This window comes from Rhinopithecus bieti, unplaced genomic scaffold (assembly GCF_001698545.2).
Source record: "Rhinopithecus bieti isolate Rb0 unplaced genomic scaffold, ASM169854v2 scaffold_110, whole genome shotgun sequence".
In the NCBI taxonomy this organism is placed as follows: domain Eukaryota; kingdom Metazoa; phylum Chordata; class Mammalia; order Primates; family Cercopithecidae; genus Rhinopithecus; species Rhinopithecus bieti.
In genome coordinates this window covers 263,761-291,415 of record NW_016803311.1, presented here as the reverse complement: position 1 = coordinate 291,415, position 27,655 = coordinate 263,761, and the positions used below count along the sequence as shown (strand labels likewise).

At 45.1% G+C, this 27,655-nt stretch overlaps 2 protein-coding genes across 2 annotated transcripts in view; one reads left to right on the top strand and one right to left on the bottom strand.

Annotated features, from left to right (window-relative positions):
* Positions 1-11,108: 11,108 nt before the first annotated feature.
* CDKN1B (cyclin dependent kinase inhibitor 1B) lies at positions 11,109-16,365 on the bottom strand. The gene is made up of 3 exons (XM_017873148.1): positions 15,168-16,365; positions 14,524-14,653; positions 11,109-12,418 (listed from the first exon to the last, which is right to left on the bottom strand). Exons 1-2 carry the CDS (start codon positions 15,640-15,642, stop codon positions 14,532-14,534), a joined length of 597 nt encoding a protein of 198 aa, XP_017728637.1. The 5' UTR covers positions 15,643-16,365; the 3' UTR covers positions 11,109-12,418; positions 14,524-14,531.
* A 2,339-nt stretch (positions 16,366-18,704) lies between these two features.
* Positions 18,705-27,655, top strand: part of GPR19 (G protein-coupled receptor 19) — a 61,265-nt gene continuing 52,314 nt past the window's right edge. The window contains exon 1 of the mRNA XM_017873025.1: positions 18,705-18,790. The gene's annotated coding sequence lies outside the window, so the exon portion shown is untranslated. The remainder of the gene's footprint in view (positions 18,791-27,655) is intronic.

Here is a 27,655-nt window from a genome sequence, read left to right as displayed (position 1 = left end):
TACATTCATACCATAGATACTGTTCTGTGCCTGCTTTTCATCTTAATGTGTTACAGAAACTTTAATATTACGCCGTATAACTGGTTTTTTTTTTTTGAGACACTGTCTTGTTCTGCCACACAGGCTGGAGTACAGTGGCGTGATCACGGCTCACTGCAGCCTAGATCTCCTCCTGTCTTAGGTGATCCTCCTACCTCAGCCTTCTGAGTAGCTGGGACCACAGGCCTGTGCCACCACATCCAGCTAATTTTTTTTTTTTTTGTGGTGTTTTTGTAGAGATGGAGTTTCACCATGTTGCCCAGGTTGGTCTCAAATCCTGGACTTAATCCATCTGCCTCTCTTAGTCTCCAAAAGTGCTGGGATTACAGGCATGAGCCACCCTGCCCAGCCAAGACATAAAACTATTAATACATATAAAGCTACCTAGGGTGTTTTAATGGCTATAATTTGTACCTTTCTTGCATATACCATAGTTGGTTCAATCAAATAATCAATTCTGTAGCCCTACATCTAAAGGGTTTTTCTTTGGTTGTTTACTCTTTTGTTCTTTTTAAAATCTAATATTTAACATTACAGTGATTACTTTGGTAAATATATCTTTAGTCATACGTCTGATTATTTCTCAAAATTAAATTCGTAGAAAAGTATATACTTTTTCTTTTCTTTTCTTTTCTTTTTGTGAGACAGAGTCTCGCTTTGTTGCCCAGGCTGGAGTAGAGTGCAGTAGCGTAATCTCTGCTCACTGCAACCTCCGCCTCCCAGATTTAAGTGATTCTCTTGCCTCAGCCTCCCGAGTAGCTGGGATCACAGGCACGCACCACCACACCCGGCTAATTTTTGTACTTTTAGTAGAGACAGGGTTTCGCCATGTTGGCCAGGCTGGTTTCAAACTCCTGACCTCAAGTGATCCTCTTGCTTCAGCCTCCCAAAGTGCTGGGATTACAGGTGTAAAGTTTCCATAACACATTAAGACCAAACCATTTTAACTGTTTTTGCATATCTAATTCTCTTTATTAAATGCCAATTTAAAATATTTGTTTTTCTTAACGGTAATAACGGCAGTAAATAACAGTCACGTCGCCCGGCTAGAAAGTACATACTTTTTTTTTTTTTTTTTTTTTTGAGGCGGAGTCTCGCTCTGTCGCCCGGACTGGAGTGCAGTGGCCAGATCTCAGCTCACTGCAAGCTCCGCCTCCCGGGTTTACGCCATTCTCCTGCCTCAGCCTCCCGAGTAGCTGGGACTACAGGCGCCCGCCACCTTGCCCGGCTAGTTTTGTATTTTAGTAGAGACGGGGTTTCACTGTGTTAGCCAGGATGGTCTTGATCTCTTGACCTCGTGATCCACCTGCCTCGACCTCCCAAAGTGTTGGGATTACAGGCTTGAGCCACCGCGCCCGGCCGAAAGTACATACATTTTAAATGCACAGTATATAATATGTATGTGTATGTAAGGGGGATTTAATATTTTTCTCCAAACGGTTAGCTGTAACCTAACACCATTTATTGCATAGCATAGTTTCTCTCTACTAATCAGACAATTTATGTTTATCATGTTATCAACTCTTTGTCAGGCTTTTGAAAGAGAATAGAGAGCTTGAAGGAAAAGCCAGAATAAGGTGATGGTTTTGGAGAGACTGGTATTACCAGCAACGTACAGATATTAAAATTAAAAGCAGGAATGGATGGGGATGTGTTGAGAGAATCAACCTCTTACTTACTTATAGTTGTGCTGGCTTTAAGAGGCTGATTCGGGGAATTTCTATGTACAAAGTAAGGAGATGCCACTAAGCTAAAGATGAGTTTATTTGGATGAGAGGGATTTTACACTGAACCTGAAGATGGTCGTGGCTTCCACGCTTGCAAACTCTTTGCTTCTTTGGTCACCAATGAAGCTGGAAAAATATCACTCACCCTCAGACAGAAAGGAGGGAAGCAAAGATTAAACTGTCAAGAAAGAATAATGGCCAACTTTGTATCTGAGTGCCTCAATTTACCTATATTTATATATTCTGTATATGGTTTATATCCCAATAGTCTACAATTGAGCTTGTTTTCATTTATTAAAAGCCTTTCACATTTCCTTTTCCAGTAACTGTGTTCATATCCTTTGCTTATTTTTATACTGGTTTGTGTTTTCTTCATTGATTTGTAGAAACTCTTTATTTATTGGGGAAATTAACCCTGTGATATGTGGGTTGCAAACATTTTTCCCTATTTGTCATTGCATATGTATGTGGGTGTATGTGCTATTGACTTATTACCACAAATAAATCTATACCAAGTCCTTTCATAAATCATTAGATGTGACACTAAATTCAACAAGTGCCTCAAAAAAATTTTATTGTGGTAAAAATACATAAAATTTACCATTTTACCTGTTTTTGCATATCTAATTCTCTTTATTAAATGCCAATTTAAAGTATTTGTTTTTCTTAACGGTAATAATAGCAGTAATTAAAAATAATAAGACATATTGACAAGGTTCACATAGTACTGGCTGTGGTTACTGGGAGAAGACAAAATAAAAACTGGATATCCCCATTAATCTGATTGTTTACAAATATGTAATGGTCATTATTATATACCATGTATTGGGCTAAATACAACACATACATTATTCCATTGAATACTTTTAATAACCCTATGAGAGTTATAAGCATCCTCATTATATAGACGAAGAAATAAAAACTTTTTTTTTCTTTTTTTTAGAGGAAGTCTCGCTGTTGTCCCCCAGGCTGAAGTGCAATGGCACGACTTGGCTCACTGCAACCTCTGCCTCCCGGGTTCAAGTGATTCTGCTGCCTCAGCATCCTAAGTAGCTGGGATTACAGGCGCCTGCCACCACGCCTGGCTAATTTTTGTATTTTTAGTAGAGATGGGGTTTCACCATGTTGTTCAGACTGGTCTCGAACTCCTGACCTCAAGTGATCTGCCCGCCTCAGCCTCCCAAAGTGCTGGGATTACAGGTGTGAGCCACCATGGCCAGCGGAAATAAAAACTTTAAAAGGTGAAGTAACTTGCAAATGGCAATTCAGTAACTGGACTCAAACCCAGGCAGTAGGATTCCAGAGCCTGAAATTGAACCACTACAGCACCTCACAAATAATATGACCCAGTACACTGTGTGGTATTCTTTTAGACATAACATGAATGAACTTTAAATTTTTCCAGGGGGCCAGGCATGATGGCTTATGCCTGTAATTTCAGCACTTTGGGAGGCTAAGGCAGGAAGATCACTTGAGGCTAGGAGTTCAATATCAGCCTGGACAACATAGCAAGAACCTGTCTCTCTCTCTCTCTCTCTCTCTCTCTCTCTCTCTCTCACACACACACACACACACACACACACACACACATACACAAAGTTAGGCGGGCATGGTGGTGTGCACCTGCAGTCCTAGCTACTTGGGAGGCTAAGGCAGGAGGATCGCTTGAGCCCAGGAGGTCAAGGCTGCAGTGAGTCATTGCACTCCAGCCTAGGTAACAGAGTGAGACTTGGTCTCAAAAAAAAAAAAGTTCCAGTAGTTGTATATTATTTTATTGTGGTTAAATACAAGTAAGATACAACTTACCATTTAGATTTAAATGGTTTTATTTTATTTTTATTTTTAAAAAATAATATATAATAATTTTATACATTATATATTATTTATATATGTAAACATATTTATATATAAATAATATATAATAAAATAAAATAATGTTATAAAATAACTGCTTTATTTTATTGTTATTTTTTTAGAGCTGCCAAGCTGGAGTGCAGTAGTAAAACCATAGCTCATCGTAGCCTGAGCTGCAGCCCCGAACTCCTGGGCTAGAGCAATCCCCTTGCCTCAGCCTCCAGAATAGCTTAACTATTTATTTTTATTTAAAATTTTATTTTGATTTTTATTTTTTAGAAACGGGTCTCGCTATGTTGTCCGAGCTGGTCTTAAAATCCTGGCCTCAAGAGGTCCTCCCAGCTGAGCACAGTGGCTCACACCTGTAATCTCAACACTTTTGGAGACAAAGGCAGGAGGATCATTTGAGGTTCAAGACCAGCCTGGGCAACATAGGGAGATCCTGTCTCTACCAAAAAGAAAAAAAAATTACATCTTCTGAATTCTATGTTTATTGTTGTACTTAGGAAGACCTTCCCCAACTCTGAGATTTTATTTTTTTAAATCCTTTGAGGTTTCTCCTTGCATGTCTATGGTTTCATTTCTTTCTACTTCATCCTTTTTAATTCTTCAGGAATTTATCCTGATGTGTGAGATAAGAATCCCACTTTATTTTTAATGCCGACAGAATTGTATTTAAAACCATGCAAATTCATTTTAAATCCACATGGGAAAAATGGCAAGCAAAAGAAAACAGGAAAAAAAAAAAAAGAGTAAAGGGACCCATCGAGATGTGAAGGATTCATCCCACAAGCAATTAAAACATATTCCAAATTTACGGTAATTATAATATGGTCCTGAGTGGACAGACTGCTAGAACAAAGGAACGAAATAGGATGATCAGAACCTGTTATCAGAATTTAGTGTAAAGAGGTGCAGATGAATTAGGGGGGACTGCCATCTTTGTCATGTTGGGTGTTTCCATCCACGAATATGGTATACGTTTGCATTTGTGCAGGCCTCTGCTAGAGACCCAGTCTTAGAACGAGCACACCTGTCCATCTCCCCACCATCTTCCTGTCTCCTGAAGAGCAGCAGTGAGGCCCTGCCTGTGCAGGTTTTGTGTGGGGTCTAAATTGTTTTTTCCAGAGTCATAACTAACATATTGGACTTTCCAATCTTTCTCTTTCTTTCTTTTCTTTTTTTTTTTCACAGGGTCTCACTGTTGCTCAGGCCGGCATGCAGTGGCGTGATCTCTGCTCACTGCAACCTCAGCCTTCCAGGCTCGAGCAATCCTCCCACCTCAGCCTCCCAAGTAGCTGGGACTACAGGCAGCACCACCACACCTGGTTAAGTTTTTTTTTTGTTTTTTGTAGAAACGGGGTTTCACCATGTTTCCCAGGCTGGTCTGGAACTGCTGAGTTCAAGCGATCTGCCCGCCTCAGCCTCCCTAAGTGTGCGGATTACAGGCGTAAGCCAATGTGTCCGGCCTCCAGTCTTCCTATTGCCATAAAGTGAAAAGCTGTGGTGACCAAGTCTGAGTTCATCAGACATATCTATACTATATTCCCATAGTCTGGGCTCGAACCCTATATTAAGTGTTAAAGATTAAACAGGCTGGGCTCAATGGCTCACACCTGTAATCCCACCATTTTGGGAGGTAAGGTGTGAGGATCACTTGAAGTCAGGCATTCAATACCAGCCTGGTCAACATAGCAAGACCTCACCTCTACAAAAGCAAAAAAACTGCTAGAGGTGGTGGCACACGTGTAGTCCCAGCTACATGGGAGGCTGAAGTAGAGGATTTCCTGAGCCCAGGAGCTTGCGGCTGCAGTGAGCCATGCTCATGCCCACTGCACTCCAGCCTGGGTGACAGAGTGAGACCTGTCTTTAAAAGAAAAATTAATTAATTAATTAATTAAAGATTAAACAGTAGGTGTTAGATGTTGGCAGAATTCTATTTAAAGGTTTCAGAGATGCTAGGTGTGGTGGCTCATGCCTGTCATCTCAGCACTTTGGGAGGCCAAGGCAGGAGAATCATCTGAGGCCAGGAGTTCAAGACCAGCCTGAGCAACATAGCAAGACTCTCTCTACAAAGTTAAAAAAAAAAAAAAAAAAAGGTTTCAGAGCACACATGTAATTGCAGTGATTCTGGAGGCTGAGGTGGGAGGAATGCATGAGCCCAGGATTTGGAGGTTGCAGTGAGACATGACCACACCACTGCACTCCAGCCTGGATGACAGGGAGACTCCATCTTTTTAAAAAAATAAGAAGAAGAATAAATAAATAAATAATAAAGCTTTCAGAGGCTGAGTTAGGGTCTCACTTTAATTTGAGAAGTTAGGATGGCAGCTGGAAGTGACCACCTACTCCTCAGTATTAATAGTCACCACTCTTAAAGATGGGGCCTCAAGTTACCACAGGTGTTAGTCTTGAAGAGTAATGTCCAATAGAAATATAATTTGAGCCACATCTGTCAATTGTCTAGTAACTCCACTAAAAAAGCAAACTGGAACAGATGAAATTCATTTTAATATTTTATTTAGCCCAATATAACAAAATATTATTTCAATAGGTAATCAATATTAAAATTATTAATTAAATATTTAACATTTTCTTTTCATACTAATTCTTGGAAACATGGTGTTTATGTCATATAGCACATCTCAATTTGGACTAGCCACATTCAAGCGCTCAAATAGCCAAGCAGCTCTACAAGATGCTAATGAGTAAGGAAAGTGGCTTAATTTAGTGGAAATCCAGAAATGCCAAGGTTGGAAATACAGTTTCTCAGGGGTCTGGAACAGACTTTGAAATCACTAGTCCAAATACTATTTGATATTTGAATCTTGTCTACAATGTTCCTATCACAGGGACATCCAAGACTAGTCCTTGACTCACACTCCAGGGATGGTAAGCTCACTGCTTCCTGAGGCTAGAGTGTCTTCAACTCAAAAAAGTTCTCATTCCATTAAGGCACGTATGTTTTCTTACAGTGTCCACCCTGGTTAGGTGGGTTCTTGGAGGTCAGGAGTGACTAGCAGACCTTTATGATGTGGGATTAGAGATTAAGTGAACACACCCTTGCTAAAGGCATTATCAGATTGGTTTATGGTCTTTCATGGACCTTAATTAAGAGGTTTGTTAGGCTAAGAAGGATTGGGGGAGTTAAGAACTAAAAAATGTCACCACTGAGTTAGGAACTGTTAGAAGGCTAGTGCTGGATATCTGGTTAACATCGTCCGGTACACTACAGCAAGGCTAAAAGAGAAAAAGAAAAAGGTGTGTATCTATGCAAATTTCGCTAATACGGAGATAGAATTTCACTAATATGGACATGGTGATTGGGAGAATCATTTGACTTATTATAAACTCTAAAAATGTTCACAGAGTAAAACATAATTGGGTTCTAATTCATAAAGAAAGTCATTTCCATTAGACTCGTATTACCAAAAAAAAAAAAAAGTCATCCTAAATCTTAACGTACACATGCTTTATCAAAAGAATTTTCGGACCCTGAAATCAAAGGCACTTCAAAAGTCTCATTTCCTATCTTGAGTTTGTTTTAACATATTCCTCCCGCAAAAACGCTCTGGAAATCAAAGAAAACTTTTAAAATTTAATTCAATAAAATGACACCGACTGGCTGAATTATGAGGGGTTCTGAGTGGCGGTTGAAAAAAAACAATTTTTCTCTATTTCCTCCCTCTCTCTCTCTCTCTCTTTTTTTTTTTTTTGGTTGCGAAGAGGTGTTCTTTTCCGGGCCACCTTCACCCTCCCGCACTCCCCAGTTCTACCTTTCCAAGGCTGGGGAAGGTGCATCCTCGCCAGGCTCCTGCCCGTGCCACCCCTGGCCCGCAGACGGTGACACGGCGCGCGGAACATCCGTGAACGAGTTCGGTTACATCTCTGTCCCTGCGAAGCTGCAGATCGCTGACCGCCCCGCGCACCCCCGCCTGCCTGCACACTGTCAACCGCACTTAGGGGAAAATTTTGGAATAGAAGCTCCGCCCATCCTCCTCCCTCTGCCTCGACGAACCAACTCAAAACCCCCACCTCGGGCCGCCGAAGCAGGTTTCGTCACACGATCGGGGGAACTGTATTTTTTGCAAGAAAACAAGCATCAAAAAAAAAAAAAAAAAATTCAAACTGCACGCGCCGGCCAATGGGGAAGAAGTGGGAGGTGGGCGGAGGCCGCGCGCGGCGCGCAAGGCGGGAGGGGGCCCCGGGCGGGCGCGGGGGATGGGACCCGGGGGGGATTCGGCAAACGCGGCTGGCGATCAGTCCGGGGCTTTTTTTTTTTTCTTTTTTTCCTCCTCCCAAACCAACTAGAGCGTGAGACTCAGCCTGAAGCTGCAGCCTCTTGGATCCACCTTAAATCTTCAGCGGACTCGGCGTCGGGGTCAGTGGGCGCAGCCAATGCCAATCAAGTTTACAACCAGCAGCACGGGAGGGAAAAAAAATCATCTGCAAGTTCTCCCTACACACAAATACGCGCGCGCACACAGGCACACACGTACGCGCACACACACACACACACACACAGAAAGGAGAGGGTGGGGGCAGGCGCTCCGGAGAGGGCGAGAATGTTTGCGAAATGCGCGTCCGAGGCTCCCGAGCCGCGGCTGGAGCGCGGGGAAGGCGCGCGGGGAGCGCAGCCTGGCGCGAGCGCCATGATGGTCGCCGTGGTTCGGAGCCCGTTTTCTGGAGGGGGAGCCGCAATGATGCAATACCCCGGCCGCGCGCCCTGCTCCCTGCCTTTTCTCAACGTTCCTTTAGAGGCGCGTCGAGGTTTCGCGCCCAACCCCTTGATTTCTTTTTGTACTGCTTGCTCCGATGCCTGCCGCTCTGTGTCCCCACGCGTGACAGACCGGGCGCGCGGGCGGCCGCAGAGGGGCTGGGGCTTACGTGCCAACTCTGCACTTTCGGTTCTGCGGGGTCGGCCTCCGGCGGACCCCACCCCACCCCACCCCAGCCCCCAGGCCAGCCCCGATCCCGGAGGTGGCCGCTGAGGTTTTCCAGCGGGACTGTGGGCCCCTTCCCCACCCCCAGCTGGGCCCGCAGGATTTTTTACCTCCCTTTTGGCGGAGAGGGGGTGGGTGGACGTAGGGTGTGGCCCAGGTGAAAGACACAGCAAGTTTTAAAAAGAAATTCATACTCTGAACACCACACAGACGATCCTAGGGGAGATTTAGAATTACTTTTTCGGTGCAAAGAGCTTGGGAGAAGAGCAAGTGTGGGCGCTGTGATGATGATGAAATGGCGAAGGCAGCGTCCCCCGGCCTCCGGGAAAGTCGCTCCCTGAGGCCGGAGCGGTGGGTGCACCCCGGCCTGAGAGGCCTCTCGCCCCGCTCCCCGCTTGTGAAGCCCACGCTCCCGGAGTCTCCCAAACACGCCCCCAAACCCATATTTCCCCAGTTCTTCCCTGTCACAGGCCCCCGCGCCAAGCGGCCGGGGATGCGATGGGGGGACGTTGCCGAGCTGGGGTGAGGGCGGAGGGGACCCACGCGGGCGGCCGTGGCGCTGGGCCCGGGCTGCGCGCCGCTGTGACCCTCCCCGGGCGCCGGCGAGCCGGGCGGGCTTTCGAAATGCGCGGGGCTGCGGATCATTGGAGCCCAGTGTAGGGGTGGGAGCGGGCTGCAGCGCCGGAGGGTCCGCGAACTCGGGAAGGCTCTCCCCTTAGCTTCGATATCCCCACAGCCGGGGAGGCGGCCAGTTTACTCAGGTGGAGAGTCCGTCTGCGGAGAGGAGTGGGGGCTTTCGCTGCTTTCTCAGCGCAGAGGAGAGGATGAGGGAGGAAAGTTTCTGAGAAACCGCCCTGCGCGGCGGAGGCGCGGCCGCCCGGGCGCGGGAACTGCGCGCCACGACGGGGACAGTGCGGGGGCTGCACGTTACAGATGGGGGAGCAAGACTTGATGGCCTTTTCGTCCCGAGGCACCAGCCAGCCCGACCCCGCAACTGCCGCGGCGGGCGGGCGCGGAACGGCGGGGCAGTTTGGGGAGACGACGGCGCAGTGGCTTGGTAGCGGGGCCAGGGGTGGCGGGCGCCGGCGGCCGCATCCCCGCAAAGGGACGTTCGCGGCGAAGGACGAGCTGAACTGCGGGTCACTTTTGGAGGCTTGCTTGACACAGGCGGGTAAAGGACGAAGGACACGGTGACACGGGGCTGCGTTCCTGTGGACGTGCCTGGCGCGGCGAGCATCCACTTCTCCCTGGCCCGCACAACTAAAACGCAATCGCTCAAAATTATCTTTAAAGAGACCTCTTTAGGAAAGGAGACTGGGGTGCCTGCAGCAATCCAGGCGATATTTTTTCTTCTGTTAGAGACACTTTCTGAATTATCTTCTTTTACTCAGAGGAACTTTAATTTCATTATTTTCTGACCCTCCACTCCTTCCTCCCTATTTCGAATTGTTTTTCTTGCTCCCTCAGTCTGTTTTCGAAAAACACTCTTGGATGCGAGTTTTAAACAAAATGACAAAACACCTCTAGTCTTTCATTAAAATAATACCTACTTGAAAGATGTAGCCCAGCCACTAAAGGACCTATTTTTCCCTTCCAGGAAGCCGAAGAGTCCAACCTGCTCAAAAAAAAAAAAAAAAAAAAAAAAATCTTCAGGTCAAAAACTGTTCAAACTATTCTTTGAGAGCTCCTTTTGGGGTACGATAATGGAAATATAGATATTTGAGCGAAACAATTTAACCCAAATTTAATTTTTACGATTTACCCACTTACTAGAATAAGTCCTAGAATAATTTACTATTACACCTTAAACACATTTTCTTTTGAGAATGTGGAATTACAGGAATCATTTTAGTAATCTGACTTTAAAATGTCGTCTTACACTTTTTTTCTTAGGTAAAAAATATATATCTGCTGTATGGCTATGGAGACTCAAAACTCTCAGATTTGGTTACTTACATTAGCCAGTTTTTGGTTGTGTAGATTATTCACAAGGGTATTTAGAAATTAAAATAGTTTTTATATGACCAGTTAAATTTCAAAAATAGCTACCTAGAGTGCACACCAATTTCTTGAGGGCCCATATGTTTGAATATTTTAAACAAGATTTATACATTAGATGGTCCAAACAACTGCTTTAATTCCTCACACTTCTCATGTGTAAATACAGAATTTAGAGAAGTCACCATGTTACTTTCATTTTCAATCCTGCATGTGTGTCAGTCTACACTTATGTAAGGATTTTTTGGTTCTCACACATTCATATCCTAGAAGACATAAATATTTTTACTAATGCAGACTTTGACAATCTTATTCATATGAAAATATAGCTTTTCCATTTTCACCTTCTAAAGTTTTGTCCACCCACACAGAGCTAGGTGGAAAATACTAACTGCTAACTACATTCAGACTACATAAAACATCATCTGAGTTGTGGGCCTGAATTACCTAGATATTTGCCATTTCACATTTACATTTGTTTAAACATGACTAGAATGCCAAGTCAAATACCTCGTTTGGTAAAGCACATAACAATTTGACTCAATGATAGCTATGGAAGTTTTCTTTATTGACTGCTTAATGTATAACAATAATTGGCATCTTTTTCACACATTACAAAAAATTATACTTGGCTCAGTATGCAATCTTTTAAGCATAGCCATATTATTTAACAAAAGAGGGGAAAAACCTATTCTACCCAATACAGCATTTACAAATGCACAAAACATGCCACTTTGGCTTGTATATTGTCTAGATTAAAAAAAATCTTTTAACATAAATAAGTTAGTATAATTTTCAGTGTTTTACAGAGTTATGTACACAGGTACACTTCAAAAGGTTTTTCCATACACAGGCAATGAAATACTGTTTAAAGATGTAGTATCCATTTCACTTATCCTACAAGTGTGCTTTTCTCTACATGAACCTTCCTTTAAAAATAACACTTTCCTTTGGATAAATGGACAAAGAAGCTTTAAATTAAAAAATATTTCATTTTTTAATGTGAAGTTACTTACAGATCTTTAAAAATACCGATGGATTTAGAATTATTTTGACTGTGTTTACACAGCCCAAAGTGAAAAGAAAATGAAGAAATTTTGTCAACAAATTTAATAAAAGCAGATGGTCAATTCTTAACACTGAAAACTCCCAAGCACCTCGGATTTTTGCCCCAAACTACCTGGAGTGATTACCATTCTGCTGATTAACTGGTAAATTCCAACTTTAAGAGAGATTGGGGAGGGCACTGAGGATAGCTTTTTGTTGCTTTTTTTAAAAAGCCATATGCAGCTATTTAACAACCTTTAAGATAACTTGGGAGATCACCAGATCTCCCAAATGAGAATAAACAATAGCAATTGTCTTTAGCCAGTGTTCAAATTTTTGTGATTTTTTAAATGAAGTGTCAGCCGTCACTGAAAGGGACATTACATCTTTAAAGAAAACAATTCAAAACCTTTCCCAAAATTGCTTCTCTTCATGAAAGTCAAATATTTATCTACTTGCTGTAAATCAAAGCAAGCTCTTCATATCCCCCTCCCATGTCAGTTACTCAGCCCCACCCTGCCCTCCCTTCCCCAAAGTTTATGTGCTACATAAAAGGTAAAACTATATACACAGGTAGTACAATGAAGCAAATAAGGAAAAACCTAATTGCATAATGCTACATCCAATGCTTTTAGAGGCAGATCATTTAAGAGTGCCTAAAATTTTAGTGTTATTGTTGCTTTTCAGTGCTTATACAGGATGTCCATTCCATGAAGTCAACGATATGTATTTTTAAAATTTTCATGTATATCTTCCTTGCTTCATCAAGATCAAGATGTATCTGATAAACAAGGAAACATATTCTTAATTCTGCAAAAGAAAACAAAACGGAAAAATTAAAGGAAAAGCACTAGAGTAATGTTACCAATAGAGTAGAGGAATTATTTTGTCACTATGTTAGCTTGGAAATACTTAATGGGGAAAAAAGTTTGATGACTACAGTCATCTCCACCTAACATTCTCTTAACTGGATTTTTTTCCTCTCTTCTGTGCTGTGTTCTTTTGTCTAGAGCAGTGGTTCTTAACAGTGGGCAATGGTGCCCCCGCCCCCCAGGGAACATTTGGCAATGTCTGGAGACATTTTAGGTTGTCACACTGTGGGAGGAGGATGCTGCTGGCATCTAGTGGGAAAGGCCAGGGACAATGCCAAACAATCTACAACACACAGGACAGCCTCCTACAACAAAGAATTATTCGGCCCAAAATGTCAGTAGTGCAGAGGTTGAGAAACCCTAGTCTAAAGAATCTAGGTCAAAGACAAGTGGGAAATAAATAGGAAAATTAGGAAACTGTAATACTTAAGAGTAAACATTTTCTAAATTTTTTTAAAATTTAGAATTTTTTTTCTCTACTCCTGTGACAGATTAAATTTTCTAAATTTGAAAACGATTGGAAATAAAATGATAAGGGCCTTCCAGAAGAAAATTTTATTAACATCATTTTCAAAATATTCTAATTTTTCATATGCAGAAAATACTCATGAATACTTCTGAATAGGTTCTTACTAATATTTCTAGTATTCTTTGAACTAGCAATATTACTAAATGCTACAAATGCCTCTCTGCATGTCAAAACGGGGCCAGATCAAAATCCAGGTCTGATTCTCGTGGCTCATCTGATGAGCTAGGCCACAAGTCACAAACCAACAAGGGCTGCGTGTGTTATGGTTGCTTCAGGGAAATTTTCACCTGATTTTCCCACTTCACATGCTGCTATAAAATAGAGGTTCTATAGTGCCGTTTTGTATAAGCTCTGAAAAACATAAGATATGTAAAGTCACATATACAATGTAAAGACACAACAAACCTGAATCCCACCGTAATCCCTGTTGTTTTAAAATTTTTATAAATGAGGATTTAAAAAGTTAACATCAATATTTATTAAGATCGCCTCATATGCTAAGCTACGTGCGTGCCTTAGAAAATAAAGAGGTCAGTCTTGGTCTGTAGGAAGCTAACAAACTATTAATATATATAGTTCGATCATTATGAATAGCCAATCCATGTACATTTGGGGACTGAATTATTCAAATTAGCTATTTACAGTGATCAGATTCTTGTGCATGGAAAAATCTCCACTTCCTTTGTGCTGGGCTGACCTGCGGTCACCAGTCTTGATATTTACTACCCATTTCCCCTACAAATATCCAAATCACCCTGTTACGGCACAATTAGCATACACGGGCACAATTAGCATACAATGACGTGTTCCTGGATTGCTTACTGACGAGAGTTAATTTAACTTCTGCTTTGCAACTTCAGTGTTACCAGAAATTCTGTAGAAACTTTAGTAATTTTTTTTATCTTTCCATTTTGGTTTTTGCAAATACTAGTTCCTTCTCTCTCCAAACTTAGGAGCAAACAAGGAAAGTGACAGTTTATGAAAATATCAAAGAACACAACATACCACCCACTGACATCTGTAATCCCTTGCATAACCAAAGGTGAGCAATTGCTACCAAACATTCCCCCTTAAAATTGAAACTTAATCATGTACTTGCCATTTTTCCATGTATGGCTCAAAATCTGTTACTGACTCAAGCTGAATCTCTGGGAAATGAATTCTCATGAAGTGGGACTGAGGGAGTACCCCAGTTCTTGTTTGGATGGGCGAAGAACCTATTGTTCCCAACATGTTTTAGTGGGACTCACAGGGAAATGACCTTCTTACCCGATGGGGCCTTGGTTACAAGTAGTTGCTCTGGTCTACTGTTTCAAGAGAAAGTATCTCTGGGCATAGAAACTCTGAGGAATTACAGTATCCCCAGCCTTCCCATTGCTACTTTTTTGACCTCACGAAGTATAAACAAAACAAAACCCCACAAGATTGTAATCTGCCAGCAACCAGCAAGATCAGGTATCGTGAGGTCTGAAGGCCCCGGGTTTCAGTATGTGCTCCTTTAGTGATCAACCCACCTAGCTGTTTACGTTTGTCGTCTTCTGAGGCCAGGCTTCTTGGGCGTCTGCTCCACAGAACCGGCATTTGGGGAACCGTCTGAAACATTTTCTTCTGTTCTGTTGGCTCTTTTGTTTTGAGTGGAAGAATCTAAGAGCAGGGGAAATTTTTAAAAAGAACACACAATCTTTATTAGAAAAAACAATGGCTGGCAGAAGTTGGCCCAATAGTCAGGGGATGAAAAACTCACTACCTTCACCCACAATCCAGGATCCGTCATCCTCAGTAGCCTTTAAGGGCACAAAATGAGGTTGTTTTCAAAAAGAAGAAAGTGCATTCTCCGCCCCAGAGCTCTCTCCCTAGCCAGGAGGCGGACCGTTGATAAACATACCAACTTTGTCACATACCTAGGGGTTGCTAGTGGGAGGGACCGCGATGTCTTAAGTTAGGGAAATTATCGGATCTTACCATTTCCAGTTTCTGACTTAAAAGTCACAAACAGACAAGCAGTGGGCCAGGTAGCACTGAACACGTAAGACCAATAAAGTTCGCTCTCCCAAAGCTAAATCACAATACGCCGAAAAGCAAGCTAAGGTTAGCACCCTCCAGCAGGCAAAGCGGGGCCCCAGACACAGACATTCTGTGGTTGGGAAGGGGTCATTACCGTCGGTTGCAGGTCGCTTCCTTATTCCTGCGCACTGCTCCGCTAACCCCGTCTGGCTGTCCGACGGATCAGTCTTTGGGTCTACCAAATGCGTGTCCTCAGGGTTAGCCGGAGCCCCAATTAAAGGCGCCGCCGGGCGGCTCCCGCTGACATCCTGGCTCTCCTGCGCCGGCACCTTGCAGGCGCCTTTGGGGGGCCGCGGGGGTCTATAGTAGAACTCAGGCAAGCTGCCCTTCTCCACCTCCTGCCACTCGTACTTGCCCTCTAGGGGTCTGTGATTCTGAAAATCGAAATTCCACTTGCGCTGGCTCGCCTCTTCCATGTCTCTGCAGTGCTTCTCCAAGTCCCGGGTTAACTCTTCGTGGTCCACCGGGCCGAAGAGGTTCCTGCAGGCCGAGGGCTTGGGGTGCTCCGCCTGCCTGGCGTCCATCCGCTCTAGGCTAGGGCTCCCGTTAGACACTCGCACGTTTGACATCTTTCTCCCGGGTCTGCACCACCGCCTCTCTCGCACTCTCAAAAAAACAAAACAAAACAAAACCGAACAAAACAAAACGCCCCTACGCAGCCCGAACCCCTCTCGGAAGCCCAGCGACTGGCCTCGGAGCCAAAAGACACAGACCCCGACAAGCTACGGCCCGAACTCTAGGAGCGCGCAGGGGCTGCGGGGAAGCCCCGGTCCGGCCGCCGAGAATCTCCGCTGATCAAATGGACTGGCGAGCGGGAGGGCGGGGAGGGGAGGGGTCCAGGCAAGCGGAGAGGGTGGCAAAGCCCGTCGGAGTCCGGGCGGGTACAAGCCCGCAGGTCCCGCAAACCCAGCCGCTCTCCAAACCTTGCCGGCGTCGGAGTCGCGGAACCGTGAGCAAGCGGGGACAGGGGAGGGGGAGAAAAACACCCCGAAAAGACGAGCCCCCTTTTTTTAGTGGCCCAATATGGCGGTGGAAGGGAGGCTGACGAAGAAGAAAATGATTGACACGGCGAGTCTATTTAAACAGAGGAGGAGATCCATTGGTTGCAGCGCCGGGAGCCGCCCCGCCGAGGTTGGCGAGCGCGGCCTTAAGGTGGCCCCGGCTCGGCTCCGCCGCCACCCCGCGTTCCCGAGCGCGCCGCCTCTCCGAGCGCCGCCGGGAGATTGGCTGGTCGCGTGACTGCTGGAGAGGTAGTGCTGCCAACAAACCTGCTCTGGCTGGCCTCGGAGAAATTAAAATTAAGACAAACAAACTAGCCAAACGGCCGGGAACCTGGGGCGGGGCCTGGGGTTCGGGGCCCGGCGCTGCACTGGCGGGTGCGCAGAGACGCCTAAGCCCCGACCTCCCTCCCGCTCCTCGCGGGGGAAGCCGGGGCCGGACCAGAGGACCACGAAGATCGCCGGCAGCTCGCTTGGAGCCGGGGTGGCGAGCTGCCCCCAGCTCGGCCCTCCCCGATGGCCCCACCTCGCGGTCTGCGGGGGAGGCCGCGGAGCGTTTGCTGGGGGGCTGGGCGCCCCCCCTGCCGGCGTGCCTTAGCTGGGGGTGGGTGGAGGCGGTGGGCAATGGTTCGCTCAGCCTTAATCCAGAAGTTTCTGCCATCCCTGGGGAGGCTGGGGGCCTAGGGAAGAAGCCAAGGCGAATGTCTGTCTTTCAGAAATTAGCCAGGAGTAGACGCGGCACTTATCATGAACTCAAGCTCTCCCTCAATGAAAATAAGAAAAGAACTCAAGATTTAAAAAAAACTCAAGGAGTCTCTCAAGTCGCTTAATACATTTTGTGGCTGTCTCAGACACATTTAGTTTTGAAAAACGAGGGTACACCCCTGGCCCAGGATCTTGCTTCCCAAGCACAGTTAAGGCCATGGACATTGGCTGCGTGTGGGAACTCGTCTCTTTCTACTTTTCTGTTCTTTCCCGGGATTGTAGCAGTTTCCTCAACCTGAGTCCAGCCGCCAAATACAACAGCTCCTTCCTTCCTCCACCCTTCTCTCTCACCAGATTTCACTGCTCCAATAAACTCAGAACAATATTCAGATGCTAGTGAATGCTTTCAGAGGGCTGAAGGGTGAAAAGACTCCCCTCGGAGTCAATCTCCAGATGATGAAATGATTTTTTAAAACCACCACAACTATGTCCTAACGTCCGATGCTAGTATTCCAGCGTTTCTCTTCTCCCTTTTGCAACTGGAAATTTCTCTCTCAGTGTGGGCTTGAGCACCATGGTGGAAAGTAAAGTAGGACGATGAGCAGGGTTGCCCTGAGACAGAGCTCAATGGATCTTCAACTGCCTCCCCACCCCCAAGCCCAGTACCCATCATCTTGGTTTGAGCCAAAGTTAATGCATTTTACTGGAAACCAACCTTCCTTTCTAATCTTAAACAGCAGCAAAGTTTTCTTATGCCCCTATGCTACAGATGAGCTTGATGTGTCGCTTGTTCTCTTAGCCACATCTTGTTTGTCCACTTTGTGTGCCTACCTCATCTCATACACTCCAGAATGTGACAGCTGGAAGGGACCTTCGGGACCCTGTGGTTTAACCCTCTCCTTTTTACCACGGAGGAAATTGAGACTCAGGTTTCCTGTCCAGGGACATACATTCGGTTGGTACCGGAGTCAGGACTAGATGCAGGTCTCGTAACACTCAAGTTGGTTCATTTTCTGTTCCTTTCCTTCCTAATGGTTCTCACTGGTTCAGGGTTTTATCTGGGTTTGATTGTGCTATAGTCTGCAAGTCCTGCTGTCTTACAAGTGACTCAAAATGGCTCCTTCCCAGGCCCTGGGTTGCCTGCAGATGTTTCCTTGATGTGGCCTGTGGTCACTGATATTTAAATGCAGCTGTCATGAGCCTTTGGTATCACCATCCACTAGTTCAACTAAAATATAGGCTCTAGAAGGACAGGGGTGATATCCAGAGAGAGTAAAGGAGGCAGTGCCCAGAACTAGTTTTCAAGTCAGGACTTCCTACCTAACTGACAGAAAAGAATTCACCTAGGATCAAGCAAGAGGTCTCATCCTCTTTATTTTTGCTACTTTTAAGGCTGTCAATTTATTGGACTGAAGACTAGGGGAGAAGGGACAGGAAAATTGGGGTACGGCTCCCTACCATAATTTATACCTTACCCCCGAAATTAGATAATTGTCCAAATTTTAAAACAATTGCTAGACAACACAGGAACTCTATATACGTGCATCTATCCACATGCATAAACACCCAAACTACCACACATATGTAAATGGAGACATTCTAGAGTATTTCACCTTGCCACAGAAGTTTGATTTTACTCGTGGAATTCATGTCTCATATGGAAGTAGAAAATGAACACTTCGATGCCCTTTACATGCTGAATCTTTCAAATGTAGGAGAACTATTTTGTCGCTTTTTTGTTGTTGTTAATCTCGAAAAGTAAGCAAGTCACAGTCACGCCACCTTAAGAGGTCTGGCTGCCAGCAGAAAGGCCGTGCTTACATCGACCTCACAATGATCTAAAGTGTTTTGTTTACAGTCAAGGCACCAGAGATCTGTACAGCAAATAATGAGAATGCAGGCGTCTGCTGTAGTAGTGACGAAGCGTGAAAAAAAATACTATGGAGTCCCCGAAGGAATAGGGAGCGTAGAGATCAGAGCGCCATCCTCCTGCAAAGTGGGCAGCTGCAAGCGAGTAAGCCAAGGGGGAAATTTTCAGATAAAGTGTTAAAGGTGGACCCTGGTAGAAGACGGAAAGCTCTACACTGCACTGCTCTAAAGTGAGCTGTTTCCCCAAGACCCCAAGTCCTGCGTGATGTTTTGGTTGCCATTTTCACTGCTGTTTTCCTACTTAGGGCTGAGAAGCGTCCCATAAGCCATCCCAGATTTCTGTAACTTTCACAAGCTGAGGAGAGAGGCAAAGACCAAAATAACTTAAGAGAAAACACCTGTGTCATAGACAAGTGTTCAGATTGGGTGGATGAGCAAGCCGCCCGCATCGCCAGCTCCCAGATGCAGCGCTCTCACTGGAACCCCAAATGTTTCGCGAAGGTTCACGGTTCCTTGCCCAGCTGCCCCTCCCACTGCAAGCACACAGTTTCAGTCCTTCCTCGAGGATGTTTATAATGAGGCAGCACTCAACTCCACCATTCTTGTAAGCTCACATACTTTTAGACTTTGGGAATTTCACAGCCATCTCTTTCTGACACTTTTAATTCAATTTCACAAATATTTACAGAGCACCTTCTATTAATTTGCTTATTCTTTCTTTCTTTCAACAAATATTTGTTGAGTGCCTCCTCTATGCCAGACATTATCCTTAGGTTCTGGGAACACAGAAGTAAACAAACAGATTTAAACTAGAATGATGCTGACATTCCAAAAGGGGGAGGGGAGACAGAAAATGAACACAGCACATGAAAGAAATATATACTGTGTAAGGAGGTGACAAATGCTATGGAGAAACAATAGGCAGTGGGGAGGGAAAGGGAGTGTTTCGAGGATCACCATGTGAATAAGTGGACAGGGAAGGCCTCATGGAGAAAGTGGCCTTTCAAGCCAGGCGCGGTGGTTCACACCTGTAATCCCAGCACTTTGGGAGGCAGAGGCAGGCGGATCACTTGATGTCAGGAGTTCAAGACCAGTCTGGCCAACATGGTGAAACTCATCTCTACTACAAATAGAAAAATTAGCTGGGCATGGTAGTGTAGGCCTGTAATCCCAGCTACTCGGGAGGCTGAGGCAGGATAATGACGTGAACCCGGGAAGAGGAGGTCTCAGTGAGCCAAGATCTTGCCACTGCACACCAGTCTGGATGACAGAGTGAGACTCCATCTCACAAAAATTAATTAATTAATTAATTAATTATTTTTAAAAAAGGGCGGCCTTTGAGAGAAGCCCTGAAGACCTGAGAGAGCAGCCAGCCATACAGCTATCTGGGGAAAGAGCATCCCAGTAAAGGGAAGAGCAAACGAAGTGTCTCTGAGGTGGGATCTTGCCTAATGTGTTCAAGCAACAGCAGAGAGGCCCACAGTGGATAGGGCAGAGCAAGTCGGGAGTGGTAACAGGAGCATCAGGGCCGGGTGCGGTGGCTCACGCCTATCATCCCAGCACTTTGGAAGGCCAAGGTGGGTGGATCACTTTGAGGTCAGGAGTTCAAGACCAGCCTGGCCAACACAGCGAAACCCTGTCTCTTCTAATAATACAAAAATTAGCTGGGCATGATGGCACATGCCTGTAATCCCAGCTAGTTGGGAGGCTGAGGCAGGAGAATTGCTTGAACCTGGGAGGCGGAGGTTATAGTGAGCCAAGATCGTGCCATTGCACTCCAGTCTGGGAGAGACAGAGCGAGACTGTCTTAAAAAAAAAAAAAAAAAAAGCACATCAGATCAGATAGGACCAGGTAGGCATAGGTAGGGCTTTTATTATTGACCCGGTGATATGGAAAGCCATTGGGGCATTAGTAGGTTTTAAACAGTGATCAATACCATGTGTAAGGTATTGTCCAAGGCATTATTCTCAGCAATGTGGGAAGTGAAGAAATGTTTGTCACAGTCCTAGCCTGTGGGGAGTATATACCATGTGCACAAAAACCAGAGGTAGGAACCAGGCATGGTGGCCTGCACCTGTAGCCCCAGCAACTCAGAAAGCAGAGGTGGGAGGACCACTTGAGCCCAGGTCGAGGCTGCAGTGAGCTATGATCATGCCATTGCACTCCAGCCTGGGTGATAGAGCAAGACTTTGTCTCAAATAAACTAGAGGTAGAAAGCAATACATAGAAAAACATGATGCTATGAAGTGCAAAGCAAGGAGGAAGAGGAAGGCCTCATGGAAGAAGTGATATATGAGTCAGATCTTGAAGAATAAGAAAATGTCAAGATGATTATAAGGATGGGATGAAGGCCGGGCGCGGTGGCTCAAGCCTGTAATCCCAGCACTTTGGGAGGCCGAGACGGGCGGATCACAAGGTCAGGAGATCGAGACCACCCTGGCTAATATGATGAAACCGCGTCTCTACTAAAGAATACAAAAAACTAGCCGGGCGAGGTGGCGGGCGCCTGTAGTCCCAGCTACTCGGAGGCTGAGGCAGGAGAATGGCGTAAACCCGGGAGGCGGAGCTTGCAGTGAGCTGAGATCCGGCCACCGCACTCCAGCCTGGGCGACAGAGCCAGACTCTGTCTCAAAAAAAAAAAAAAAAAAAAAGGATGGGGTGATAAGTGGGGATGGGATCAGACAGTGGTTGGCCATGGATGGCATGCTAAAAAATCTGTTGCTCAGTAAGTACTGCGAACTCATGGAGCTTTTGGTGAAGAGAATGATCAGTGTCCAAACTTGCCTCCTGAACAAAAGCAAACCTGGGCCCTGGGCCTGGGTTGGAGCTCTGGAGTTTGGATTTGTGAAATGGGGTGACCTGCTGAGGATGGGGCTGTGGGTGATATGAAAGACAGTGTCTAGGGACAGGGCTAAATGAAAAGCTGGGCAGACAGTCCCACTGTGGTGTTCATCCAGAGGGATGTGGGGAGATGGGCAGAGTTCAAGTGTGAGACAGAGAACCCTGAGCCCAGGAGGACACGGCTTGGCAGAAAAGGCAGGAGGCAGTCTGCCATAATCTCCTGAGCCGCAAAGGTGTAGCTGCAGATGCTTTTTATATGGTACTTCCAGCCTTGACTGCGAGTGGGGAGGTGTCTGTTAAGGGGCCCAGGCTGTCTTGGACAAGCAGATCTTTGTGTTTGGAAGTAGTGTCTGATGGCAGAGTAGAGAATGGCTGTGATGAGCCTGGAGAGACTGACACAGGGAGGTAATTTTGGAGGATGATGAGTTATTCAAACAACAGATACAATGGATTTAAGTCGTGCTATAGAGGAAATGGAAGGCAAGGAACAAATGCAGGGTGACTTAGGTAGTTGGAACAGATAAGAGGATTGAGAGAGATGGAGAAAGGGAGGACGAATTTAAGGACTCAAGCTTGGGTATTTGAGAGAATAATGCCATTAACCGAGGTAAGAGAGAAGGAGAATGTAGGAGAGACTATAACCTTGAACTCTTGGGTTCAAGTTATCCTCCTACCTCAGTCTCTCAAGGTACTGACGGATCCAGTCCATCAAAATCCATTGTTGCCTTCTTTCCCAGTAGCAGAATTATAACTGAGCACACAACTGCCCAGCAACATGAAATTCCCCAGTCTCCTTTGCAATTAGGTGTGGCTTTATGATGAAATATTTTCCAATAGAATGTAAGCAAAGGTGGTATGTGTCTTTCAGGCCTAGTGCATAAAACCTGTCATGTGACCCCCTCAGAATCCGCCATTTTCTTTCCCCTTTCTCATGGGCTGGAAAGGTGGATACTAGAGCAACCTTGGAAGCCACATGTTGAAGATGACAGAGCCACCTTCAACTTGGGTCCCTGACCTGATTTGGGAGAAAAAATAAGTCTTTATTTTGTTGAACCATTACATTTTGGGTCTTCTTTTTTCTTGAGATGGAGTCTCATTCTGTCGCCAGGCTGGAGTGCAGTGGCGCGATCTCAGCTCACTGCAACCTCCACTTCCCAGGTAGGTTCAAGTAATTCTTCTGCCTCAGCCTCCCGAGTAGCTGGGATTGCAGGTACGTGCCACCACACCCAGCTGATTTTTGTATTTTCAGTAGAGACGAGGTTTCACCATGTTTGCCAGGATGATCTCAATCTCCTGACCTCGTGATCTGCCTGCCTCAGCCTCCCAGAATGCTGGGATTACAGGCATGAGCTACCATACCCGGCTCATTTTTTATAGCATTTTACAGTCAGTCCTAACTAATGCATATGGAACAGTTTGGGAGATAGGGAATAGGGAAGGTGAAGAATTTGGTTTATCACAGTCAGTATAAGCATTGAAATTAACTTAATCCCCAGGGAAAAGAAAGAATGAAAAGGTATGTCCCTTAAGAGGGCAACAGAAGGCCAGGCACAGTGGCTCATGTTTGTAATCCCAGCACTTTGGGAGGTTGAGGCAGGAGGATTAATTGAGGCCAGGAATTCAAGACCAGCCTGGTCCACATAGCAAGACCCTGTCTCTACAAAAAAATTTTTTAAAAAACAGCTGGGCACAGCGTTGCGCACTTGTAGTCCCAGCTACTTGGGAGGCTGAGACAGAAGGGCCATTTGAGCCCAGGGGTTCAATGTTACAGTGTACCACTGCACTCTAGCCTGGGCAACAGGGGGAGACTCTGTCTGTAACAAAAATAAAAAGAGGGCAAAAGAGACAATACTGGAGACATGCATCTGACACAAAATGTGAAGGGGTATTATGATTGGTGAGGCTTTCTGACACCTATCCATATTTACAAATGTGCAATTAATCATATGGCCAGGTTGGATCCTGAGTAGATTAACAGTTACATGAGTACAGAAATAAGGATGCATGTGGTATTCTTTTTTTTTTTTTTTTTTTTCCCGGAGACGGAGTTCTACTGTTGTTACCCAAGCTGGTGTGCAATGGCGTGATCTTGGCTCACTGCAACCTCCGCCTCCCAGGTTCAAACGATTCTCCTGCCTCAGCCTCCCAAGTAGCTGGGATTATAGGTGTGCACCACCAGGCCCAGTTAATTTTTTGTACTTTTAGTAGAAACAGGGTTTCACCATGTTAGCCAGACTGGTCTTGAACTCCTGACCTCCGGTGATCCGCCCGCCTCGGCCTCCCCAAGTGCTGGGATTACAGGTGGGAGCCACCGCACCCAGCCACATGTGGTATTCTTAATTCTTTCACATCACACTTGAGGTGTGCAACGCTCATTGTTTCTCTATTGTCCTGTACTCCCTTCTCAGACTCTGTTCCCATAACCTTTACTGGGGGACAGCAGATTATGAAACCCTGTTCCCATTCCCTTACCAGTGTTGATCAGACAAGGGGAGAGGAGGTGGTTATTTGACCTAAACTTGGCTAGCCAAATTTTTTCTCCTGCAAATTTGGAATCAAGTCTGAGAAGCTTCAATTAGCAAATTGTAAGACAGAGACTAATGAGGTAATGTAGACCTGAGATGGAAAATGCCCTTTTAAGAACACTGTCTTCAGTGGAGTATGGTGGCTCATGCCCATAATCCCAACACTTTGGGAGGTTGAGGTGGGAGGGCTGCTTGAACCCAAAGTTCAAGACCAGCCTGGGCAACAAAGTCAGATGCATCTCTACAAAAAATTTTTTAAAATGAGCCAGGTGTGGTGGTGCATGCCTGTGATCCCAGCTACGTGACAGGCGGAGGCAGGAGGATTCCTTGAGCCCAGGAGATCAAAGCTGCAGTGAGCCCTGATCATGCCACTGCACTCCAGCCTGGGCAACAGAGTGAGACCCTATCTCAAAAACAAAAGGACACTATCTTCAGCCCATGTGTGATGAAGATGCAGATAATGTCTGTCTGTAGAGTGTCAGAAGAAAGAAAACAATGTGTAAAGGGGGCAGAGAAGAGAGAACACGCAGTTTTAGGAAGACAGATAGGCTTCAGCAACCAAAGACTCTTCAGTTTCTGGATCCTGAAGCTCATGAGGTATTACTCCCTACATTTACATTCTATGGGACAGCACTGTGTTTATAAAGTAATTTTCCCCCTTTTGCTCCAAGGTAGCTTGTTATGAGATTCTGTTGGTTGAACCCAAGTCATCCCTAATTAACACAATACTTTATTTTTATTTATTTATTTTTTTAGATGGAGTCTTGCTTTGTTGCCCAGTCTGGAGTGCAGTGGCGTGATGTCAGCTCACTGCAACTTCTGCCTCCTGGGTTCAAGCAGTTCTCTGCCTCAGTCTCCCAAGTAACTGGGATTACAGGTGTGCGCCACCATGCCTAGCTAATTTTTGTATTTTTAGTAGAGATGGGGTTTCACCATCTTGGCCAGGCTGATCTTGAACTCCTGACCTCGTGATCTACAGCCTCGGCTTCCCAAAGTGCGGGGATTACAGGCGTGAGCCACCGCACCCGGCCACTTTAAATACTTTAAAGCAAGTTCCTTGGTGTCATCACATTTGATCCTCATAAGACCACAGTTGTGAGGCAAATGCTATTATCCTCTCTTGCAGATGAAGCCCTGCAATAGAGAACTGAGTGTTCCAACGCCACAAAAGAGAGCAGAAAAGGCACTAGGACTAGTGTACCTATTAATCCTACTTAAGCTGAGTCCAGAATCCATTGTAGAAGATGCAGTGACTTGATGGGTTTGCAGTTATATCACTAAGGCTTCATTGGTTTAATTTACTTAGAATGCACTATTCACAAAACAAAGGCTCTAGAGAAAATGGAATTCAAATGCCTGGAAAAATGGCATCTTTGAAAAAATTAGATTCAAGAAGGGTTTAAAACTAATCTAGTGGGGTCAGAATTTAAAGAAAAAAATACATCAGGCATTTTACTTAAATGAAAACTTTCATTTCCAAGAAAAATGTAATGAACTAATGCAAGCTTACCAGCATTGCCAGCATCATAAGAATAGGAAATAGGCCAAGGTGGGAGGATGGTTTGAACCCAGATGTTTGAGACCAGCCTGGGCAAATAGCAAGACCCCATCTCTACAAAAAATTTAAAAATTAGCTGGGCATGATGGCACATGCTTGGAGTCTCAGCTACTCAGGAGGCTGAGGTGGGAGGATCGCTTGAGCCAGGGAGGTCGAGGCTGTAGCGAGCTGTGATCGCACCACTGCACTCCAGCCTGGGTGACAGAGCAAGGCCATATCTCAAAAAAAAAAAAAAAAAAGTATAGGAAATAAATAGCAAAACTTGGATTCATGATCACACACATAATCTAATTTCCATGATTATAACATAAGTGGACAACTTGTATGACTAAAATACGGAATTTGGGTGCGGTGCGGTGACTCATGCCTGTAATGCCAGCACTTTGAGAGGCCAAGGTGGGAGGATCGCTTGAGGCCAGGAGTTTGACCCTGCAGTGAGCTATGATGGCACCACTACACTCCAGCCTGGGCAACAGAGTGAGAACCTGTCCCTAAAAAAATAAGTAAATAAAATATGGAATTTGGAATAATAAACATATTTATTACCAATCTACTATATTCAACTACGTTCTATTTTTTACATTGAGAAGACATAAAGGAGAACATTTTCCCTGATTCTTATCTTAGTCTTCAGTTTATACAAACTTCCACGTAAAACAAAACTGGAAACTACCCACTTGCTGTTCTTGACCAACTCTCGGAATAATTATCCACATCAATATTTGTTCATTTCTTCGTTCATTACATTCTTTTTTTTTTTGTTTGTTTGTTTGAGACGGAGTCTTGCTCTGCCACCCGGGCTGGAGTGCAGTGGCCGGATCTCAGCTCACTGCAAGCTCCGCCTCCCGGGTTTACGCCATTCTCCTGCCTCAGCCTCCCGAGTAGCTGGGACTACAGGCGCCCGCCTCGTCGCCCGGCTAGTTTTTTGTATTTTTAAGTAGAGACAGGGTTTCACCGTATTAGCCAGGATGGTCTTGATCTCCTGACCTCGTGATCCGCCCGTCTCGGCCTCCCAAAGTGCTGGGATTACAGGCTTGAGCCACCGCACCTGGCCCGTTCATTACATTCTTAATGAGCCCTCACCAGATGCCAGACTCTCTGAGGACACAGCAGAGAACAAAGATAGCCAAAGTCCCTGCTGTCATGAAATGGAACTTACACTCAAGTGTGGAAGACAGACGATGCACAAATAAGCATAATATGTCATGTTGCTGTAAGTGCTAATACGACAAATCAACTAGTTAAGAGTACAGAGGGTAACGAAGGCAGATGCTGTATGAACAAGCGCGGTGGCTCAGACTAGGGTGATAGCAGTGTACATGAAAAGAAGGGCAGAGAGTTGATAGTGTTTTTTTTGAAGATACAGCCAATGGGATTTGCTGAAGATTTGGAAATGGTCTGTGTGTGTGAGAAAGAGTTCATGATGACTCCAAGCAACTGAAGAAAGGTATGACCAGTTGCTGAGATGGGGTTGATTGAGAGATGAACATATTTTGTTTTGGTCATGTTAAGTTTGAGATGTCCATAGACATCCAAATGGAGATGTTGAGTAAGCAGATGGATATATGAGTCTGGAATTCAGGGTAGAAGGGTCTGTGCTGGAGATACACATTTGGAAATGTTTGGCATTTAGATGATATTAAAGCTATGAGACTAGATAAGATCACCAAGGGAGTGGGTTCAGACACAGAAAATACCTAGGCCGTTAGCCTTAGGGTACTACAACTGTTAGAAATCAAGATGAGAAGTATCTAGATAAAGGAGATAGGGAAGGAGCCCCCAGTAGAGTGGAGGAGAGCCAAGAGAGCGGTGACCCAGGGATCAAGTGAAGAGAGTGTTCCAAGAAGGAGAGCAAAAAAAAAATTGCCATGCTGACAAATGATTCAAATGCTGCTGACAGGTCAAGTAAGATAAACACTGAAAACTGACCATTGCATTTGGCCATCGAGGTCATTGATGACTTGATAAGAGGAGTCTTGGTAAAGATGTGAAAGCCCGACTGGGGTGGGTGAAAAAGAGAAAGTCATATGTATGCATGCTGTATACCCACATGAATAAATTATGCACACACACTCCTAGTCTAAG

Coding starts and splice junctions, on each gene's coding strand:
- CDKN1B (XM_017873148.1), bottom strand. CDS start 15,642: ATGTCAAACGTGCGAGTGTCTAACGGGAGCCCTAGCCTAGAGCGGATG. Junction 14,654..15,167: donor GAAGCGACCTGCAACCGACG/GTAATGACCCCT, acceptor CCCTGCTCTTAG/ATTCTTCCACTCAAAACAAA.